Source organism: Brachyistius frenatus, unplaced genomic scaffold, assembly GCF_029030835.1.
Source record: "Brachyistius frenatus isolate BFR_SWC_R1_liver_20210118 unplaced genomic scaffold, ASM2903083v1 Contig_78, whole genome shotgun sequence".
NCBI lineage: Eukaryota > Metazoa > Chordata > Actinopteri > Embiotocidae > Brachyistius > Brachyistius frenatus.
In genome coordinates, this window is record NW_027210677.1 from 1,921,151 (window position 1) to 1,938,316 (window position 17,166).

The following is a 17,166-nucleotide window of genomic DNA, read 5'->3' on the forward strand; positions in this document are numbered from 1 at the left end:
GTCTCTTCGGTTCCCAGACGTTTACCGAGTGTTGAAAAAATAGAGGTGATGCATCAAAGTGGTAAACATGCCCCTCTCCCAGATTTTTGAAACGTATTGCTGACATATGGCCACAGATCACATGAAACGACTACAAAGTCGATCATTGATCTCCGGCCTAAGTTGTTCTGGTACCAGGTACACTTATGAACCACCTTATGCTCGAACATGGTGTTTGTTATGGCCAAACCGTGACTAGCACAGAAGTCCAATAACAAAACACCACTCGGGTTCAGATCGGGCAGGTCGTTCCTCCCAATCACCCCCCGCCAGGTTTCTCTATCGTTGCCCACATGAGCGTTGAAGTCTCCCAGAAGAAGTATGGAGTCGGCAGGCGGCGCCCTTTCCAGGACTCCCCCCACCATCTCCAAGAAGGCCGGATACTCCGAACTGCTGTTTGGTGCATAAGCACAAACAACAGACAGAGTCTTCCTCCCTGCAACCCAGAGGCGCATGGAGGTGACCCTCTCGTTCTCCGAGGAGAACTCCAACACATCGGCGCTCAGCCGGGGGCTCGTGAGTCTCCCCAAACCCGCCCAGCGCCTCTCACCTTGGGCAACTCCAGAAAAGGATCAAGTCCAGCCCCTCTCCAGGAGCTTGGTTCCAGAGCCAGTGCTGTGCATGGAGGTGAGCCCAACTATATCTAGCTGGTACCGCTCCACCTCCTGCTCCACCTCCTGCACCAGCTCCGGCTCTTTCCCCGTTAGCGAGGTGACGTTCCACGTCCCTAGAGCTAGTCTATGCCGCCGGCGATTGGCTTGCCCAGGCCACCGGCCCGGCCCGGCCCGCCGCCCGGTCTGCATTGCACCCGACCCCGATGCTTGTCCCTGCGGGTGGTGGGTCCACAGGGTGGCTGCTCCATGTTGTTTCTTCGAGCTGAGCCCGACCGGGCTCCGTGGGCGAAGGCCCGGCCACCGGAAGGTCGCCGGTGAGCTCCCCTCCTGGGTCTCGCTCCAGGAGGGTGCCCTGGTTTCCCTGATCCAGGCGAGGTGGCTTCAGTCCGGGGGCTGCTGTTCATCGGGGGGTCTTTTTGAACCGCTCTTTGTCTGGGCTCTCACCTGAGAGCAGTTTGCCTTTGGAGACCCTACCAGGGGCTGATACCCCAGACAATATAGCTCCCAGGATCACTGAGCAACTCAAACCCCTCCACCACATTAAGGTGGTGATTCGCAGAGGAGATATATAAACACGTTTTAATTCATTTGTGTGCACGATTTAGTACATTGAGGGAACAATAAAATTTGTCTTTCTCTCTATTGCCACTCTGGGTGGCAATAGAGAGGATACAGGATCTGCAGTGTTTTATTAAACAAATCAAATAACTAGAAAAGAGAAATGTACTGCACTGATATGATGGAACCACAGCAAATAATGCATTTTTAATATGGAGACACATAAATAGAGGAATAAAACATGCATCAAGTGGTCAGAAAAAAAGAAATTTAAACATCTATATTTCAATGACAACTTCATCCTCTGAGGGAGATGATGTGATGTTATCAAAAGTTTCCGAACAGTTATTCAGGGGATCTTGTGGTAAGATTTATGAACATTGTATAAACATGTCTCACTTTTTAAGACAAAGTATGATTGTTTATGTTTGTCCAGACATTCGGACTCAAGAGCAAACATCCTGTACTAACAATGCTGCATGAAAGATCCCCTTTTTATAGTGCAGCCCACACTTTGCACTATGGGTAATGTAGGCAGGCAGGAGTGTGAGAATCATGGGAAATGTAGTGAGGGATTGTGATTAGCTGCAGTGACAAACTATATGAGAAAGAAGAGGTTGTACAGCTTCATTTCCACCCCACCTCCCTGCAGCACCACCGTGTCCCAGCCGCCAGCAGCATCTTTATTCCCCTCAGGTCCTGGGTTTGTGTCCCCATCCCAGTCGCTCTCCATCTATCCCAGTCTGCCCTCCTGTCAGAGCTCCACGGAGCACACAGTGCCTGCGTCACTCCTTTCAGCAGATGGAGAGGAGGATGAGGAGGGGGAGGGTAAGACAGAGAGAGAACGGGGGGAGGAAGAGGGAGCTGTATTTTTCTCCTGCATAAACGTCAACATCACTGCCACGCCAGCCTTCGTCACTGGAAAACAACGAGGAAGATCGTCGCACAACAGAGCTTAAAAAAACCCACCATCAGCAGCAGCAGCAGCTCCTCCTCCTCCACCAGACCTGCATCCACAGATTAGGCCGAGGCGCTTCTATCGTCCCCGGGCGCAGGCATCTGAAAGCTCCCCTAATCAAGAGGAGCTCTCCCAGGCATGACCTGAGAGGAGAGGCAGGCAGGCATCACTCGCGCTCCGTCAACATGGGCAACCAGGAGGCAAAGCAAAAGAAAGCTGCAGCAGCATCGGGTAATGGAAGCTACCCTTCATTGGATGAAGGATGGAGAGAGGGAGGAGGGGACATGACAAAAAAGGGAGGAAAGAAACTCCACGGTAAGCATGGAGGCAAAGGAGCAGGCAACGGTGGAGGAGGAGGAGGGGGGGTGCATGGCACAGGACCAGGCAAAAAGAAAAACAAATCAGAGTCCAAGTCTTCTGTTTTCTCCATCCGGAAGAGAAAGAGCAACCTGAAAGGGAAAGGAGACGCGTGCTCATCAGTAACGGGGTCAAAGGAGGATGTTTTAGCATCTCAACATGACGAGCTGCACAGCAACAAAACACCTGATCTGTCTGCAGACGAGCTGGGACAGTCGGACACCGAGGCTGCTCTTTCCGAGAAAAGAAAGAAGCCAGAGCAAGAGAAAAAGGATGGAGGAGTAGGAGGAGGAGGAGGACGAGGAGAGCAGAAGCAGGAGACTCAGCAGAAAGTCTCGACCGTAGCCACCTCTCCCACAGAGGATGGAGGGCAGAAGGGAGGGAGCTCGGGGTCGGACACAGACATCTACAGCTTCCACTCAGCGGCCGACCACGAGGATTTGCTCGCAGACATCCAGCTGGCTATAAGGCTCCAGCAGCAGCAGCAGCATGGGGGGGGTAACTCAATTGTGGAGCCACAAGGAGGGGGAGCAAACGATCTGAGCTGGGGAGTAGGGGAGGGGAGGAGGAATCAGAGTAACGGGGTCGTTAAACCAACTCCTCCCGAGGTGCTGGACCTGACCCCGGAGCTGGAGCTGGGCTCTGATGCCCTGTCATTCTTAGAGACAGAAACTCTGTCTGGCTCCGTCAAGCACATGGACCAAATTCCAGTGCTGCACCTCCCCTCCCACACAGAGGTGCATGGGAGGAGGGCGGAGAAGGAGGAGGTGGAGCATCCTGAGCCAAATGGGAAGGGACAGAGGGAGAGAGAAGCCTCTCTTTGTGTTGCCACAGGCACAAAAGACCAGCATGCTTTGCTGCAGCAGCCCCCTCATACAGAGGTCTCTATGGCCACGACAGGGGGGGCAGCAGTTAGCCCAGTCACCGTGACAACCAATGGTAACAGCTTCCCTGATCTCACATTTGACAGCTGTGGGAAAAGCCCAGGGCAAGAGGAGGAAGCAGGAAGTGACACCCAGCGGGAGGAGGAGGAGGAGGAGGAGAGGGAGCCCAAGGATGTTGACTTCACTCCTCCACCTGCACACAACAACAACAAAAGTCCTGAACACACCGAGAGGCTGAGCTCTGGAGCCACGTTTGAGGAAGGTGAGGGTCAGTTGTTCTCGGGTACCAGTGCCGAGTCCCTGGAGGACTGCCTGAGCACCGGCTCCGAACCCAACCACTCCACCGCCGCCGGCACCGCCCCCTCCCCTCAAACGAGCAGTGCAGGAGGAGCAGTGTCGGCTTCACTGCGCTGCCCCCCCAGGAGAGCCCCACTCTGGCCAAACGGCTCCTCAGGTCCACCCACTCCTCCACCTCCTCCAGCCCCGTGGTGAAACCCTACCCTCCGATCTTCCCGTCCTACATCAAGACCACCACCAGACAGCTCAGCTCCCCCGGACACTCCCCAGCCCTGTCCCCCTCCCACAGCCCCCTGTCCCCACGTAGAGCCCACCATCACCTCCACAGGTACCTGTGGATACTCAGCTGCATGCAAAATATTTTATACTACTATGTGTTTTCATTTTACCTCGACATGACAGTCAGACGTGTCTGACAGCACTTTAAATAGATGAACTGTATTCATTTAGTTTATTCACCAAAGGATTTTATAACTTCGGTCTAATTTCCAAAGTTCTGGGCATCTTTCCTCCTGATGATAATGTTGTATTTACCCAGATGACTTCTGATTCACAGAAATGTCACTAAAAAGAAATCTGACGTTGCAAAGAACGTGATCACTTCCAAACAAATTGCCAGATTAGCTTCACTCATATGGAAAAGAAAATTAAGGTGACAGTCTACACTTGCCATACTTTAGTTTTGCACGATGCAACAGTTTAGGTGTGCTCACTTAAATTTATCACCAATCAAATCCAGCTAAACCATTTCTCTACAACCAAACTGTAACTTAATTTTCTGACAGCTTGTGTTTCTGCTCAGACTTTGTTGTAGTGATATCACCGTGTTAGTAGCTTTTAAGTTATGACTTTAGGGAAATACTCTTGAAACTATTGCTTTGACAATCAAAAGTTGATAGAGCTGTTGTAAAAGAGTGTGGAAGTATGTGTGTAGACATGTGAGTGGTCAGTTTGTTTACTTCAGGCTTGTGCGTGACTGATGGAAGATACAGAACGACCAAAACCTCTGGCAGCTGTGTGACTGAAGATTAATGAAGACAAATTATCTTTGTTCTCGACAAATACACTTACTGCACATTTTACAAGGAACACCTGTGCAACTGTTTATTCATGTAATGACCTCATGAAGCAATCAGGTGTCAGCAGTGAAATGCCTAATATCCTGCAGGTGAGCAGCTTCAGTGAATGTTCATGCTAATGTTCCAACATCAGAGTGAAGATCGTTGGTAGCAGATTGTGGCTGGATGAGTATTATTATTAACTAAAATATTAACTGCTGATCTGAGATTTTTTTAACACACAAAAAGAGGTTACACAGAATACATGCAGAGCTGCCTGGTTGATGGGAGAGGACAGAGGAGGAAGGCCAGGCTGGTTGGAGCTGACAGAAAGACTACAGTAACTCAAATAACCACTTTATCCAGAAAAACAGCAACGGATGAGCTACAACAACAGAAAACCTGCGGGTTTTACTCCCGTCAGCCGAGAACAGAAATGTGAGGCTGCAGTTGGCACAAGCTCACCTGAACCTGACAGTTAAAGATGGGAAAACTTAGCTTTGTCAGATAAATCTCTATTTCTGTTGAGGCTGCAGATTCTAGAATCAAAAATTGGCATCAACATAAATCTGTGGAACCAACCTGCTCCTGTTGCTGGTGTATCGGTGAGGAGGATGTTTTATTTGCACACTTAGGGCCCTTTATACCATTCAGATGTGGTTTTAAATCCCAAAACGTCTGACATGTAATGGAAACTTCCAGCAAGATAACGCACCAAAAGTCTTCTTAAAATGGTTCAAGAACATGTTAATTTTCATTGGACTTCAGTGACCACCTCAGTTAACTGATCTCAATCCTGCAGAACATCTTCAGGATGTGGTAGAACCAAACATTGGCAGCGTGAATGTGCAGCTGATTAATTAAATGATGATAAATGATGTGATCAAAATCTGCCAACATGTCACAAAATATCAAAGAAATGTTTCTAACTTCCTTGTGGAGTCCGTGATACTGAGAATTGAGGCTGTTTTGAGAACAACGGCTCGACCTAGTCTTAGTATGCTGTTCCTAATAAATTGCTCAGGGAGTTACTGTTATTGCCTAGTTACTGTTGCTAGGCTATGATTGAACTACTACTATTTCAGGGAAGGATTCAACAGCAGCACAATTATCCACTTAACGGCTCTGAGTTGGACGTACTGTCGACACTTTCACCTCAACCAAGGTATATTTATGGAATATAAAAGAATGTATTACAAATACAGTTGTAGATTTTTACAATGACAGTTTAAGTGTTCCAAAATACAATCTTTTGCAATGTATATACTTGTACGTTAATACGTGGTGGACTTTTTAGATTTCTTCGAGCTAACAAGTTGTTTACAATATCTTCCATATAGCATCGACATCAGCGTACAAAGACGTACAGAAAGTATCCCTGAGATGTTCTGTCCATCATGAGGAACATGATGCTGCTTTTGTTGTTGGAAAAGTTGCTTTATTGTGTGGTCATACTGTGCAGTCCCTCTTTCAGTTGTGTTAATAAGCAATGTTGACCCCAACAAACGTATATAGTATATAATGTTTAGATAGTTTACCTAACTGGAAGGTTTTAGAGCTTTTAAACTTCATTTTTAAACCATTAAGCACAAATGGAAACAAGTGACCATCTGAAAGGCAAGAAAACACAGAGCGTACTGTACTTTGGAAAATGGAAGGTTTTTTTTTACCCACTTTCAAAGTAAAGCAAACCATGAATGTGAATGTTCCCAGGACGACGGTGGAGGGTCACCAGGTGAGGAGACAGCGGTCCCGCAGCCTCGCCGGGCTTCTGAGTCGCTCGGCCGACTGGACGGAGGAGCTGGAGAGGAGGCTGAGGAGCAGAGACGAAGATGGAGGAGGTTCAGGAGAATATCTGGTGGGCTACAGAGGAGGAGGCAGCCAGCCCATCTGTGCTACCAGAAGATCCTCCTGTGGACAGGTGTCCACCTGCGGCTTCCAGGATGTATTCACAGGTGAGATTAATACAATGAAGCCACGACTCCTTTGTCCACATTAAAAGGATTTCCTTAACACTCTAAAACATATTGTTGAACTATGTTGTGTCGAGCTGTTTAACATCAATAAAGTTAGTGTTAGACAGGCTCGACCTTTTTTCCTTAATGTGCCCTTTTACTGTTCTTTAATTTCACATTAATGTCGTTTGTTGATCAACAAATGACATTAATGTGAAATTTCTTTTCTTTCTTTTTCTTTCTTTCTTTCTTTCTTTCTTTCTTTCTTTCTTTCTTTCTTTCTTTCTTTCTTTCTTTCTTTCTTTTCTTTCTTTCTTTCTTTCTTTCTTTCTTTCTTTCTTTCTTTGCACACTTCATTTGATTAGTGGTTAGAGAAAGATATTGGTGACATTACTGAGTGATTTTGTTGCCTAAACCACAGATGGAAATCTGAATATGAACCCTGGTCTCTGACAGTCGAGCACCTCCATCGACCCAAACCACCTCCTGCTGTCTCCTCCGTTAATGTCTCATTTAAATTATTCAAACGAAACATTGAAAGTAATCCAGTTAGTAATAATGTTGCATCTGAACCTAACGGGGGAAACAGCTTAGTTGCATAAAAATGTCATTTTTGGGAAACTCATCTTGGATTGTAACAGTACGTTTGTGTGGTTCCATTAGGTCAATGTTGAAAGACATTATTTCACTATTTAGTGACAGTAACTCACATTTACAGATTACTTTAGATAACCAGGTGGGAGTTTGATTAACACATGCGCTGCAATAGTGAGATTGCTGTAAAACTCCCAATTTACATGCATCTGGTCAGCAGTCACATTTCACTGTTACTCTGCAACCCAGTGTCACTGCAAACCGTGAAATAGACACGCTGGCCCAATGCAGCAAAATGTGAAAGAGCCACGTTTCAGCCGGTCCAGGCGTGACAGTTACATGTTTTGAAAGCATGAAACTGACACGCAAGTAAATGTCATGTGACCAAGGTCCCGCAACAGAGGCAACAAAGGACATTTTCTCTTGGTATTAGGAGGCAGGAGGGGTGTCTTGGTGGCATTAGTCACAGACGGGCATGTGGGACAATGATGTTTGAATCCAGGAGGTGACAATATTTTAGTTGAGTTGTTTTTTGTCTCCTAACCCAATCATGTGCTTATTCAGTAACCCCAACCACATGTTTTAGCGATAAGTTTCATTTTCCTGTAAATCACATGGTTCTTCGCATGCAATAGGTTTCATTTTGGTCGATTATCGGCGTGTCTATTTCATGTTTTGCTGTGATACCGGGTTGCACTCAGTATTCAGGATTACAGTCACGGTGGACCGCTGATTTCTTGAGGGTGGAGTCACTTTGTGCTGCCTGGTGTTTCGGGACTACGACTGCATGTGTGCAAATCGTTGTATGAGAGGATCTTGTCTTTCCATGTCAGGTTTTTATTTCTCTTCTAAAGGTTAAAAGTCTTCTGTAGGAATGTGGTTAGAATCAAAGAGATGAGCTGAGGCAGCAGCGTCCCTGAAGCTGGATGTTTTCCTCTGAAGTGCTGGATCTCCTCTTTCCGCTCGGTATTTCCACATGTTTTCTTTCACCAGCAGCATCTTCTCCACTTTTCTCTCTTCTTTGTCCCACTTCTGGCTCTTCTGTCCCAACTCTCATAAATTTCAGAGAGCTCCTTCCTGGATGTTTTCATCGCGGCAGTGAGCTCAGTCTGGAGGATCTTATCTTTTTCATAGAGTTCCTTCTTGAGTGTCTCCGTCTGCTCTGACAGATTCTTCCAGATGTCTTCTTCTTTCTCTCTGAGCTCTTTCCTTTCTCTCTTTCAGCTAGCAGTTTTTCTTTTTTTTTTCTTTTTTTTTTCTATGGCTGTGATGGACTTCTGGATCCTGACTGATCCTGTTAACCTCTTTGAAGTCAAAATGTCTGGCAATGCCATCGGTATATGTAAAGTTCCAAAAGCAGTAATAACCACAGTTCGGCACTGTAGGAGGTGATGGATTTAAACATTCAAACAGGAGCTATATTGTAAAATCTTAACCTTCCATTGATGAAATGAAGACTGATAAAGATACACCTGATAGAGAACATGTGGGATTCAGCAAATTGATTTATCAAATACAATAGATTCAACTGTTTATAAAGCACTTTCTTTGTTTCTCTCTTTCGTTCCTTGCTGTCCAGGCCGGACTCTTCTGGAGAAGCTGTTCCTGCAGAGGCAGCAGGAGGAGCCTGAGGAGGCCGAGAGGCTCTGCTCCAGGATCTTGGCTATGGGCCTCCTGCTGCCGTTCACAGACTGCTTCAGAGAGCAGCTGGGGGGCAGCACCGGCCACATCCCCTCCACCGCACCCACCAAGTTTGATGTAGGTAGTTGCACTTCACACAGTTTCATTCCCAACATGTTTGTTGTGATTTGTTTGGATATATTGTTCATGGAAGCCTATTTACAACAACAAGGCATTACTACGGTCTACTGTTAATTTATAGGTTTAAAAAGTGCACCACCTTTTAATGGGAATAATGGGAATGCTCTCAGTTTATGGGTATATATACAGTGGTGTGAAAAAGTGTTTGCCCCCTTCCTGATTTCTTATTTTTTTGCATGTTTGTCACACTTAAATGTTTCAGATCATCAAACAAATGTAAATATTAGTCAAAGATAACACAAGTAAACACAAAATGCAGTTTTTAAATGAAGGTTTTTATTATTAAGGGAGAAAAACAATCCAAACCCACATGGCCCTGTGTGAAAAAGTGTTTGCCCCCTAAACCTAATAACTGGTTGGGCCACCCTTTACAGCAACAACTGCAATCAAGCGTTTGTGATAACTTCCAATGAGTCTTTTCCAGCTGTGGAGGAATGTTGGCCGACTCATCTTTACAGAGTTGTTGTAATTCAGCCACATTGGAGGGTTTTTCAGCACCAACCGCCTTTTTAAGGTCATGCTACAGCATCTCAATAGGATTCAGGTCAGGACTTTGACGAGGCCACTCCAAAGTCTTCATTTTGTTTTTCTTCATCCATTCAGAGGTGGACTTGCTGGTGTGTTTTGGATCATTGTCCTGCTGCAGAACCCAAGTTGGCTTCAGCTTGAGGTCACGAACAGACGGCCGGACGTTCTCCTTCAGGATGTTTTGGTAGACGGTAGAATTCATGGTTCCATTTATCACAGCAAGTCTTCCAGGTCCTGAAGCAGTAAAACAGCCCCAGACCATCACACCACCACCACCATATTTTACTGTTGGTATGAGGTTCTTCTTCTGAAATGCGGTGTTACTTTTACACCAGATGTAATGGGACACACACCTTCCAAAAAGTTCAACTTTTGTCTCGTCAGTCCACAGAGGATTTTCCCAAAAGTCTTGAGGATCATCAAGATGTTTTCTGGAAAAAATGAGACGAGCCTTAATGTTCTTTTTGCTCAGCGGTGGTTTTGGTCTTGGAACTCTGCCATGCAGCCATTTCTGCCGAGTCTCTTTCTTATTTCATGGAGTCATGAAGACTGACCTTAACTGAGGCAAGTGAGGCCTGCAGTTCTTTGGATGTTGTCGTGGGGTCTTTTGTGACCTCTCGGATGAGTCGTCGCTGCTCTCTCGGGGTAATTTTGGTCGGCCGGCCGCTCCTGGGAAGGTTCACCACTGTTCCATGTTTTCTCCATTTGTGGATAATGGTTCTCACTGTGGTTCTCTGGAGTCCCAAAGCTTTAGAAATGGCTTTAGAACCTTTTCCAGACTGATAGATCTCAATTACTTTCTTTCTCATTTGTTCCTGAATTTCTTTGGATCTTGGCATGATGTCTATCTTTTGAGGATCTTTTGGTCTACTTCACTTTGTCAGGCAGGTCCTATTGAAGTGATTTCTTGATTGAGAACAGGTGTGTCAGTAATCAGGCCTGGGTGTGGCTCGAGAAATTGAACTCAGGTGTGATAAACCACAGTTAAGTTATGTTTTAACAGGAGGGGCAAACACTTTTTCACACAGGGCCATGTGGGTTTGGATTGTTTTTCTACCTTAATAATAAAAACCTTCATTTAAAACCTGCATTTTGTGTTTGCTTGTGTTATCTTTGACTAATATTTAAATTTGTTTGATGATCTGAAACATTTAACTGTGACAGACATGCAAAAAAATTGGAAATCAGGAAGGGGGCAAACACTTTTTCACACCACTGTATCTTGCTGATATCTGATGAACAAAGATATCTGATGAACAAAGATATCCATTTTAGCTCCGTGTCATGTGTTCAAACCAAACCGGTCCAGTTAGCCGCCGCTAGGATTGTAAGTGCGTGACTATCTGTGGTGTTACAGTACGGGTGCTCGGAGCGACCAAAAAGGACCAAAAGAGACCCGACTTCATCAGATGGGTCATTTAATAGAACTAGAACAAGTAGAAACTACATTATATTACATATTATATGGAATTCTATTCTAATTCTATGTTCCCATTGAGAAGATGGAGTGATATTTCTAGTGATGAGCAGGATGTAATGTCATGATGATTTGTTCCAAATGTTCAGTTGACCAATCAGATCTCTGGGTCAGAACTACTTTCAGCCATCAAATATTTGAGAAAGATCTGCAAATGTGTTGCAGAGCCTGTCAACCACAGCAACAACCAGGAGTATTGAGTAAGTTCAGTATTAGTTTAGAAAAAAGGCTTTGAGGCATTAGGGAGAAACAAAAGCTTCTTGGTGAACCTCATTATGAGCAGAAGGGAGAGGATGAAACGTGAGCTTTTAACAAAACGTTCGAAAACTAGATGCAAATTCATTTTTGTGAAAATCATGTGAAAATAGGTCAAATGGGTCTAAAGGCTTCTGTCCATCGTGATACAAATGTCTGTGCCCACAGATCCATCTGAAATAAACTTTGTAATCTTAATAATTATCCGTTTATAAATCTGCACCCTTCTTACATTTAACATTAAAAACACACGTTTGGGACTGTGTGGTTCAGTTGTGTGCATTCAGCAGCATCAGCAGTCTTCTACGCTACACTGTAAGATTGTTACAGAAAACATGCCCAAGTTCAGTCAGTAACACCTTCAGCCCTTTCAGGCTAAAATGAACAACCTCATGCTCGATGGATGAGAGACACGTTGGACAATTTTGAAATTCAGTAAATCCTCTTTGTCCCCATCAACAGACACCAGAGAATTTTTAAAAACACAAGCAACATTTTTTTTTAAAGTTTTTACTTCAATTTAATCTAAACAGTTTGTTTTCAACTGCAACTCCACCAAACTTGATGCAACAGAAATAAAGCCCAACACTCCTACACAAATTTTGAATATACGATGGCCAATCAAAAAGTTCCACAACTGCTCCTGTTAAGATTGAATGGAGTGCAGCACAGTGATGCACATGAGGCAGGGAGAAGCTACAACCGCTGTGAGGAAGTAGTCCATCGCTTCATTAAAGTCAGAATTTGAGTTAAACACTTTTTTGTGACCACTGCGATGTGATTTCACCATCGACCTGAAACTTGAGCAAAGAGCGTGCATCAATGTTTGTGTCAAATATTTTGGGAAACAGAGAGAATTCACATCCTGGTTGCAATGCAACTGCGCAGAGATGTGTTACAATAAAACCAGGAGCAGTATAGAAACACTTCAGTGTTCCAGACAGAAACGAAGCACTGATTGAGAGGAAAAGCTTTTTGACCTGAAAACTCTACTTGACTTGCACAACTCTACAAAATGAAGTACATATTCTTGATTTGCATTTGCACAAGTTGGGACATATTCATGGTTGGAATAAGTCAGTGCAACTGGCATGAAATGTAAACCCTGTTAATAATTTTGTTTCCCCAGCATGACCAGCTGTACACATGGGCAGCTGTCAGTCAGCCGCCACACTCCCTGGAGCCTCTTGAAGGGAAACTACCAGGTCAGGTCAAGGGCCACTGGCCTCCAGGAAAACCAGGTGGTGACAATAAGACTGGACTCAAATCCACAGAGACAGGTAAGAACCACACTTCCACATGTTGTATATGCATCACAAGCCGGCAAGTATAGACAGTGTACGTCTTTCTGATCTGTAACTTTTATTTGTAATTTGTGATAAGTGGCAAGATGCTGAGATTTAATACTTTAAAAGTGAAACGCTTTCTCACTTGTGCCTTCTTCAGAAACCCCAGTCACTGTGCCTCAGACCCGGTTATAGCCTGGCTGGAGGCTTATTGTTTTCAGGTTGTCTGTCCATTCCATTCTCATGAACGCAATATCTCAGGAACTTCTGGAGGCCATTTCTTCATATTTCGCACAAACTTTCTCTCAGATCTTCTGGTCAAAGGTCACTGTGACCTCATGAAACACATTTGTGGGGCATAACTCAAGAATTAATAATGATGAAATAATTTCTCATAAATGTATTAATGTGTTGTTCATGCATGAGATCATGAATGAAAGACTTTGAACTAATGTTACTTTCTGATGATTCATGAGGTATTAATGTTGAAATCATGCAGGAATTCATGCATGAATCCTTAAGTGAAGTGTTACCAAGACATTTATTATAACACTCTATATGACATTGCATTTCTGAATCTGGGTGGCTCTTTACTGCCCTGTAATAACTGGTCACCTGCCAGTGCCAGGACTGTCTGTTATTCTCCCATTGGTTGTCCAAAGTTCAATAATGTGCCAAACAACAATTCTGAAATTCACTAATCGCAATGTTGGATTCAGTTGGTTTAATCTGCACACTCACAGAAATAGTGAGGGAGATTATTTCTGGAATGTTGGCAGTCGTTCAGGTTTGCGGATACAGTCGAGGAGCACAGGTTTTGTTGTCTGCGTAGCAGCAGTAGGCAAACAGGAAAACAAGCTGACCACCCTGTTGGTCCTGCTGACCATTATAAATGCTGTTACTCCGGAGTTTATGAGGATCAGTGTGACTTGACTATCCTCAGATGATCAGATGATTATATTTGATCAACTGGATGTGAGAATACTTCTGTCTTCATTTCCTTTAAAAACTACTATTACATAAACTATTACATGGCTATAACTCCAGTAATACAAGTTGGATACCCATTTCTCAAAATGAAAGCCTTCAGGAGATGCACGTTGTCTGTGTTTTTCTCTTTGTTTGTTGGTGAACAGCGAGCTATTTGTTTCAATGGCAAACTATCCAAGTCTTCAATATTAACTGTCTAATACATATTCATCTTTTTTTGTTCCTGTCTTTTTGGTGCTTTGGCTTCTTTAGAGGACAATCAAGGTGGGTAATCGTTTCTGTGTGGTGTGGGATGAGTTTTTGCTGACTCCAGCACACTGACAATGTTGTTTGGTCCCAGCTGAAGATTTGACCCCGTTTGGTGATATTATAACTTGAAATAAACCTTCCTCTACCTTGGTGAGTGGAGTGTAGCTTTGGTACACATTTTGATGTAAAGAATAGGAATTCTTGCCTGATATAGGATTCAAGCTGCTCAACAGTTCAGGCTCTCCTTGTTGTATTTTTATACAAATATATATGCAAGGATAGTAAAAAAGTGTTGCTGACGTTGATATGTTATTTGGATCGAGTTACTTTCATATGTTCTCAGTTATGTAGAGGAGACCATAAGCCTGTGAAAGTTGTTTCTGTTGTACTGTGTTGTTCTGACTTTCTGATGTGTCTGATTGTACAGAAAACAGTGCAGCCATCATGGGTTCGAGGCAACAAGAGAAAGAGAGCCAAGAGGTTTGTAACTTTCATTTTCACATCTTCATTTGGAGCCTGAGACTGAGAGGCTGAAACTTCTACATACTGCATATAGAAACTTTAAAGTTCAAGTTTATCGTGTTTCTCCTGTTGGAACACGTGAAAATAAAACCAATTTGAGAACTGATAGTTTATAAATGAACTAATTCTGTTGGTTGAGTGACTGAACTACATGATATGTTATTGTGTGCAATGGAAGAATCTGCAGACACACAGCAACAACAGACTATCATGTGGTGTTTTTACCAAAGTAGGAGACACTGAAGTTTTTGTCCCTTTTTTGTGCATGTTATACCGACAGTCTTAACTATCGTCAATCAAGTTTACCCCAGGAATTATGCAAGACTTGCTCCACATCTGCATCTGGGAGACGAACTTTGATTGAAAGTTCAGTAATCATCTATGGTAATTGTAGTTACTGGACATAATTCAAGTTCTGTGAGTAAGTATAGCCCTGTAACTGGTTTTGCTGTTGTTGTTAATTATTAATCCCTCCATAGCGCTGCCTTGGCACCCTGAGACGGATCTTTGTATTCACCTACCATTCAGGAGGTAGTGCTGGTCCAGTCTGGGCCACGGTGAAGGTCTGGCATCCCCGCTGTTCGTCTACCCTGTATAACTGAGCAACAAGCTCCAGCCGGGCCTGAGAAGCCCGGTAGAGTCTGCAGCACGTAAAAAAGGAACACTGGATAAATTAGTGCTGCTGAAAGCTAATTACCCTGAGTAACAAGAACTGCCTCCTCTGCAGCCTTTGATTTCAGTGCTTAAACTACCTTTAAATATTTAATTTACATGTTTTTTTTCTTGTCAAATCTTGTATATTTAAATATGATAATGTCACAATCAGAATTACAACTTAATTCTTATCCTGCTATAAATTTTGTCCTCAAAATTACAACTTTATTCTCATAACATTTCAGTGTTTTTCTCAAAACATTGTTATCTTCTCAAAATATTTTCATTTCCACTGGAGTTACTCAAGCACCCCATTACCGTAGATTTGTTTTATTTAAATATTGATCCTCTATGTTCCTGTAGCTTTTGTATGTATCGTCAGTGGCTTTGTTCGGTCCGACAGCACCGACATTTATTCTGGAGAAGATCTGCAGAATGTGATGAGTCAGTGACAGCAGACCGAAGATCAAAAGGTCTTTTAAGGAGGCTGTTCTTCTTTTTATGATTTTTATCATGATTCTCTCTTTTCTTTAGGAGTGCGTCCTTCCTTTGACAAAGCTGAAGGAGAAACACGTTAATGTCATCCAACAGCTGGAACAAACCATAGAGGACCTCAGGACTAAGATAGCTGAGCTGGAGCGACAGCCCCCTCTGCTGGACAGGGACAGTACAAAGTCCAGCGCCTCCACCACAGACAGGGAGTGTGGAGGGGAGGAGGGCCTGCTGAGGGCCCTGTGTGACGCTCACCTGCAGACGGAGGCGGCTCCGTCTCCGGGCTGCCTGGAGGCCAAGTCGGTGCAGACGTCCCCCATGGACGACAGCTTTAAGTTCAAAGTGCCTTGTAGCGAGCCGGGTGGAGTCAAAGGCTTCCTGCAGCCCCCACCGCGGCAGGACGGCTTCCAGTGCTCCTGTCAGCTTCAGCCGCCTCCACCTCCTCCTCCACCCTTACAAGGAGGCGCAATGCCACCTCCCCCCCCACCACCTCCTCTACCACCCGGCTCAGCAGTTCCTCCTCCACCTCCACTTCCCGGGGGTCTTGCTCCACCCCCACCTCCACCTCCACTCCCTTGTGGTCTTGCTCCACCCCCACCTCCACCTCCACTCCCTGGTGGTCTTGCTCCACCACCTCCTCCTCCTCCTCCCCTTCCTGGTGGCTTTGCCCCACCTCCACCCCCTCCTCTCCCCGGTGTCAGTGCTCTGCCCCCTCCTCCTCCATTACCAGGACTTGGCGGCCCTCCTCCTCCTCCACCACCACCTCCAGGCTGTGGGCCTCCTCCTCCCCCTCCTCCACCAGGAGGTTTCGGAGTTCCTCCGGCCCTTCCAGGAGCTCTGGGCTCCCTCCCCCCTCCGCTGCCGCTGGGGCTGTTCTCTCTGGGTTTGACTCAGGAGAAACCTCCCAGGAAGGCCGTGATGGAGCCACCCAGACCCATGAAGCCTCTCTACTGGACCAGGATCCAGCTCCACACCAAAAAGTAAAGATGGTAACACGTGGCCATGATTTGCTTTATGTTTTTATTGCTAACCCAAAAATGTGTTAGTCCATCTCTTAATACCTTCTGACTTCTACTCAGCTCCAAGCCCATTCTGATAACAAATATATTTAAAAATATGGTTTCATTTTCATAAAACCATACCTGCAAGAACGAATGCAGGGGACCATGGCCCATAGGCTCCAACAGTATATCTTTTAAAGCACCTCACAAATACAGTATTTCTGACAGCAGGATGTGTGTATGAGATTCATAAACTGCAGTGTGTAAGTTCATGAAGTTCTTACCTGAAAATGAACAATTCCCTACCAGATATTTCATTATGCTCAGTGGTAAATGATTCTGCCTTTAAAATGCAGAACAATAAGGTATATGTAAAAAAATAAATAAATAAGGTTCTCTCCACAACTTTATTCCCATAATGTACCTCTGGCTTCATGCAATGCAGAACTGTTATCTTTAACAGTGCAATGTGAAAAAGTCGCAGTGATGTAAATGATATGTGATCGAAGGGAAAAACGTCACATTTTTGTTAATTAATTGGATATCCAACACTGATACGGCACCAAAATAACTGGTC

At 44.7% G+C, this 17,166-nt stretch overlaps 1 protein-coding gene across 1 annotated transcript in view; it reads left to right on the forward strand.

Annotated features, from left to right (window-relative positions):
• Nucleotides 1-2,328: 2,328 nt before the first annotated feature.
• Nucleotides 2,329-17,166, forward strand: part of fmn2b (formin 2b) — a 30,416-nt gene continuing 15,578 nt past the window's right edge. Inside the window, 7 exon segments of the mRNA XM_069708822.1 lie at nt 2,329-3,770; nt 3,773-4,035; nt 6,479-6,720; nt 8,894-9,072; nt 12,525-12,675; nt 14,348-14,400; nt 15,631-16,568. Of these exon segments, the coding sequence (XP_069564923.1) occupies nt 2,355-3,770; nt 3,773-4,035; nt 6,479-6,720; nt 8,894-9,072; nt 12,525-12,675; nt 14,348-14,400; nt 15,631-16,568 (3,242 nt within the window). The 5' untranslated portion in view covers nt 2,329-2,354.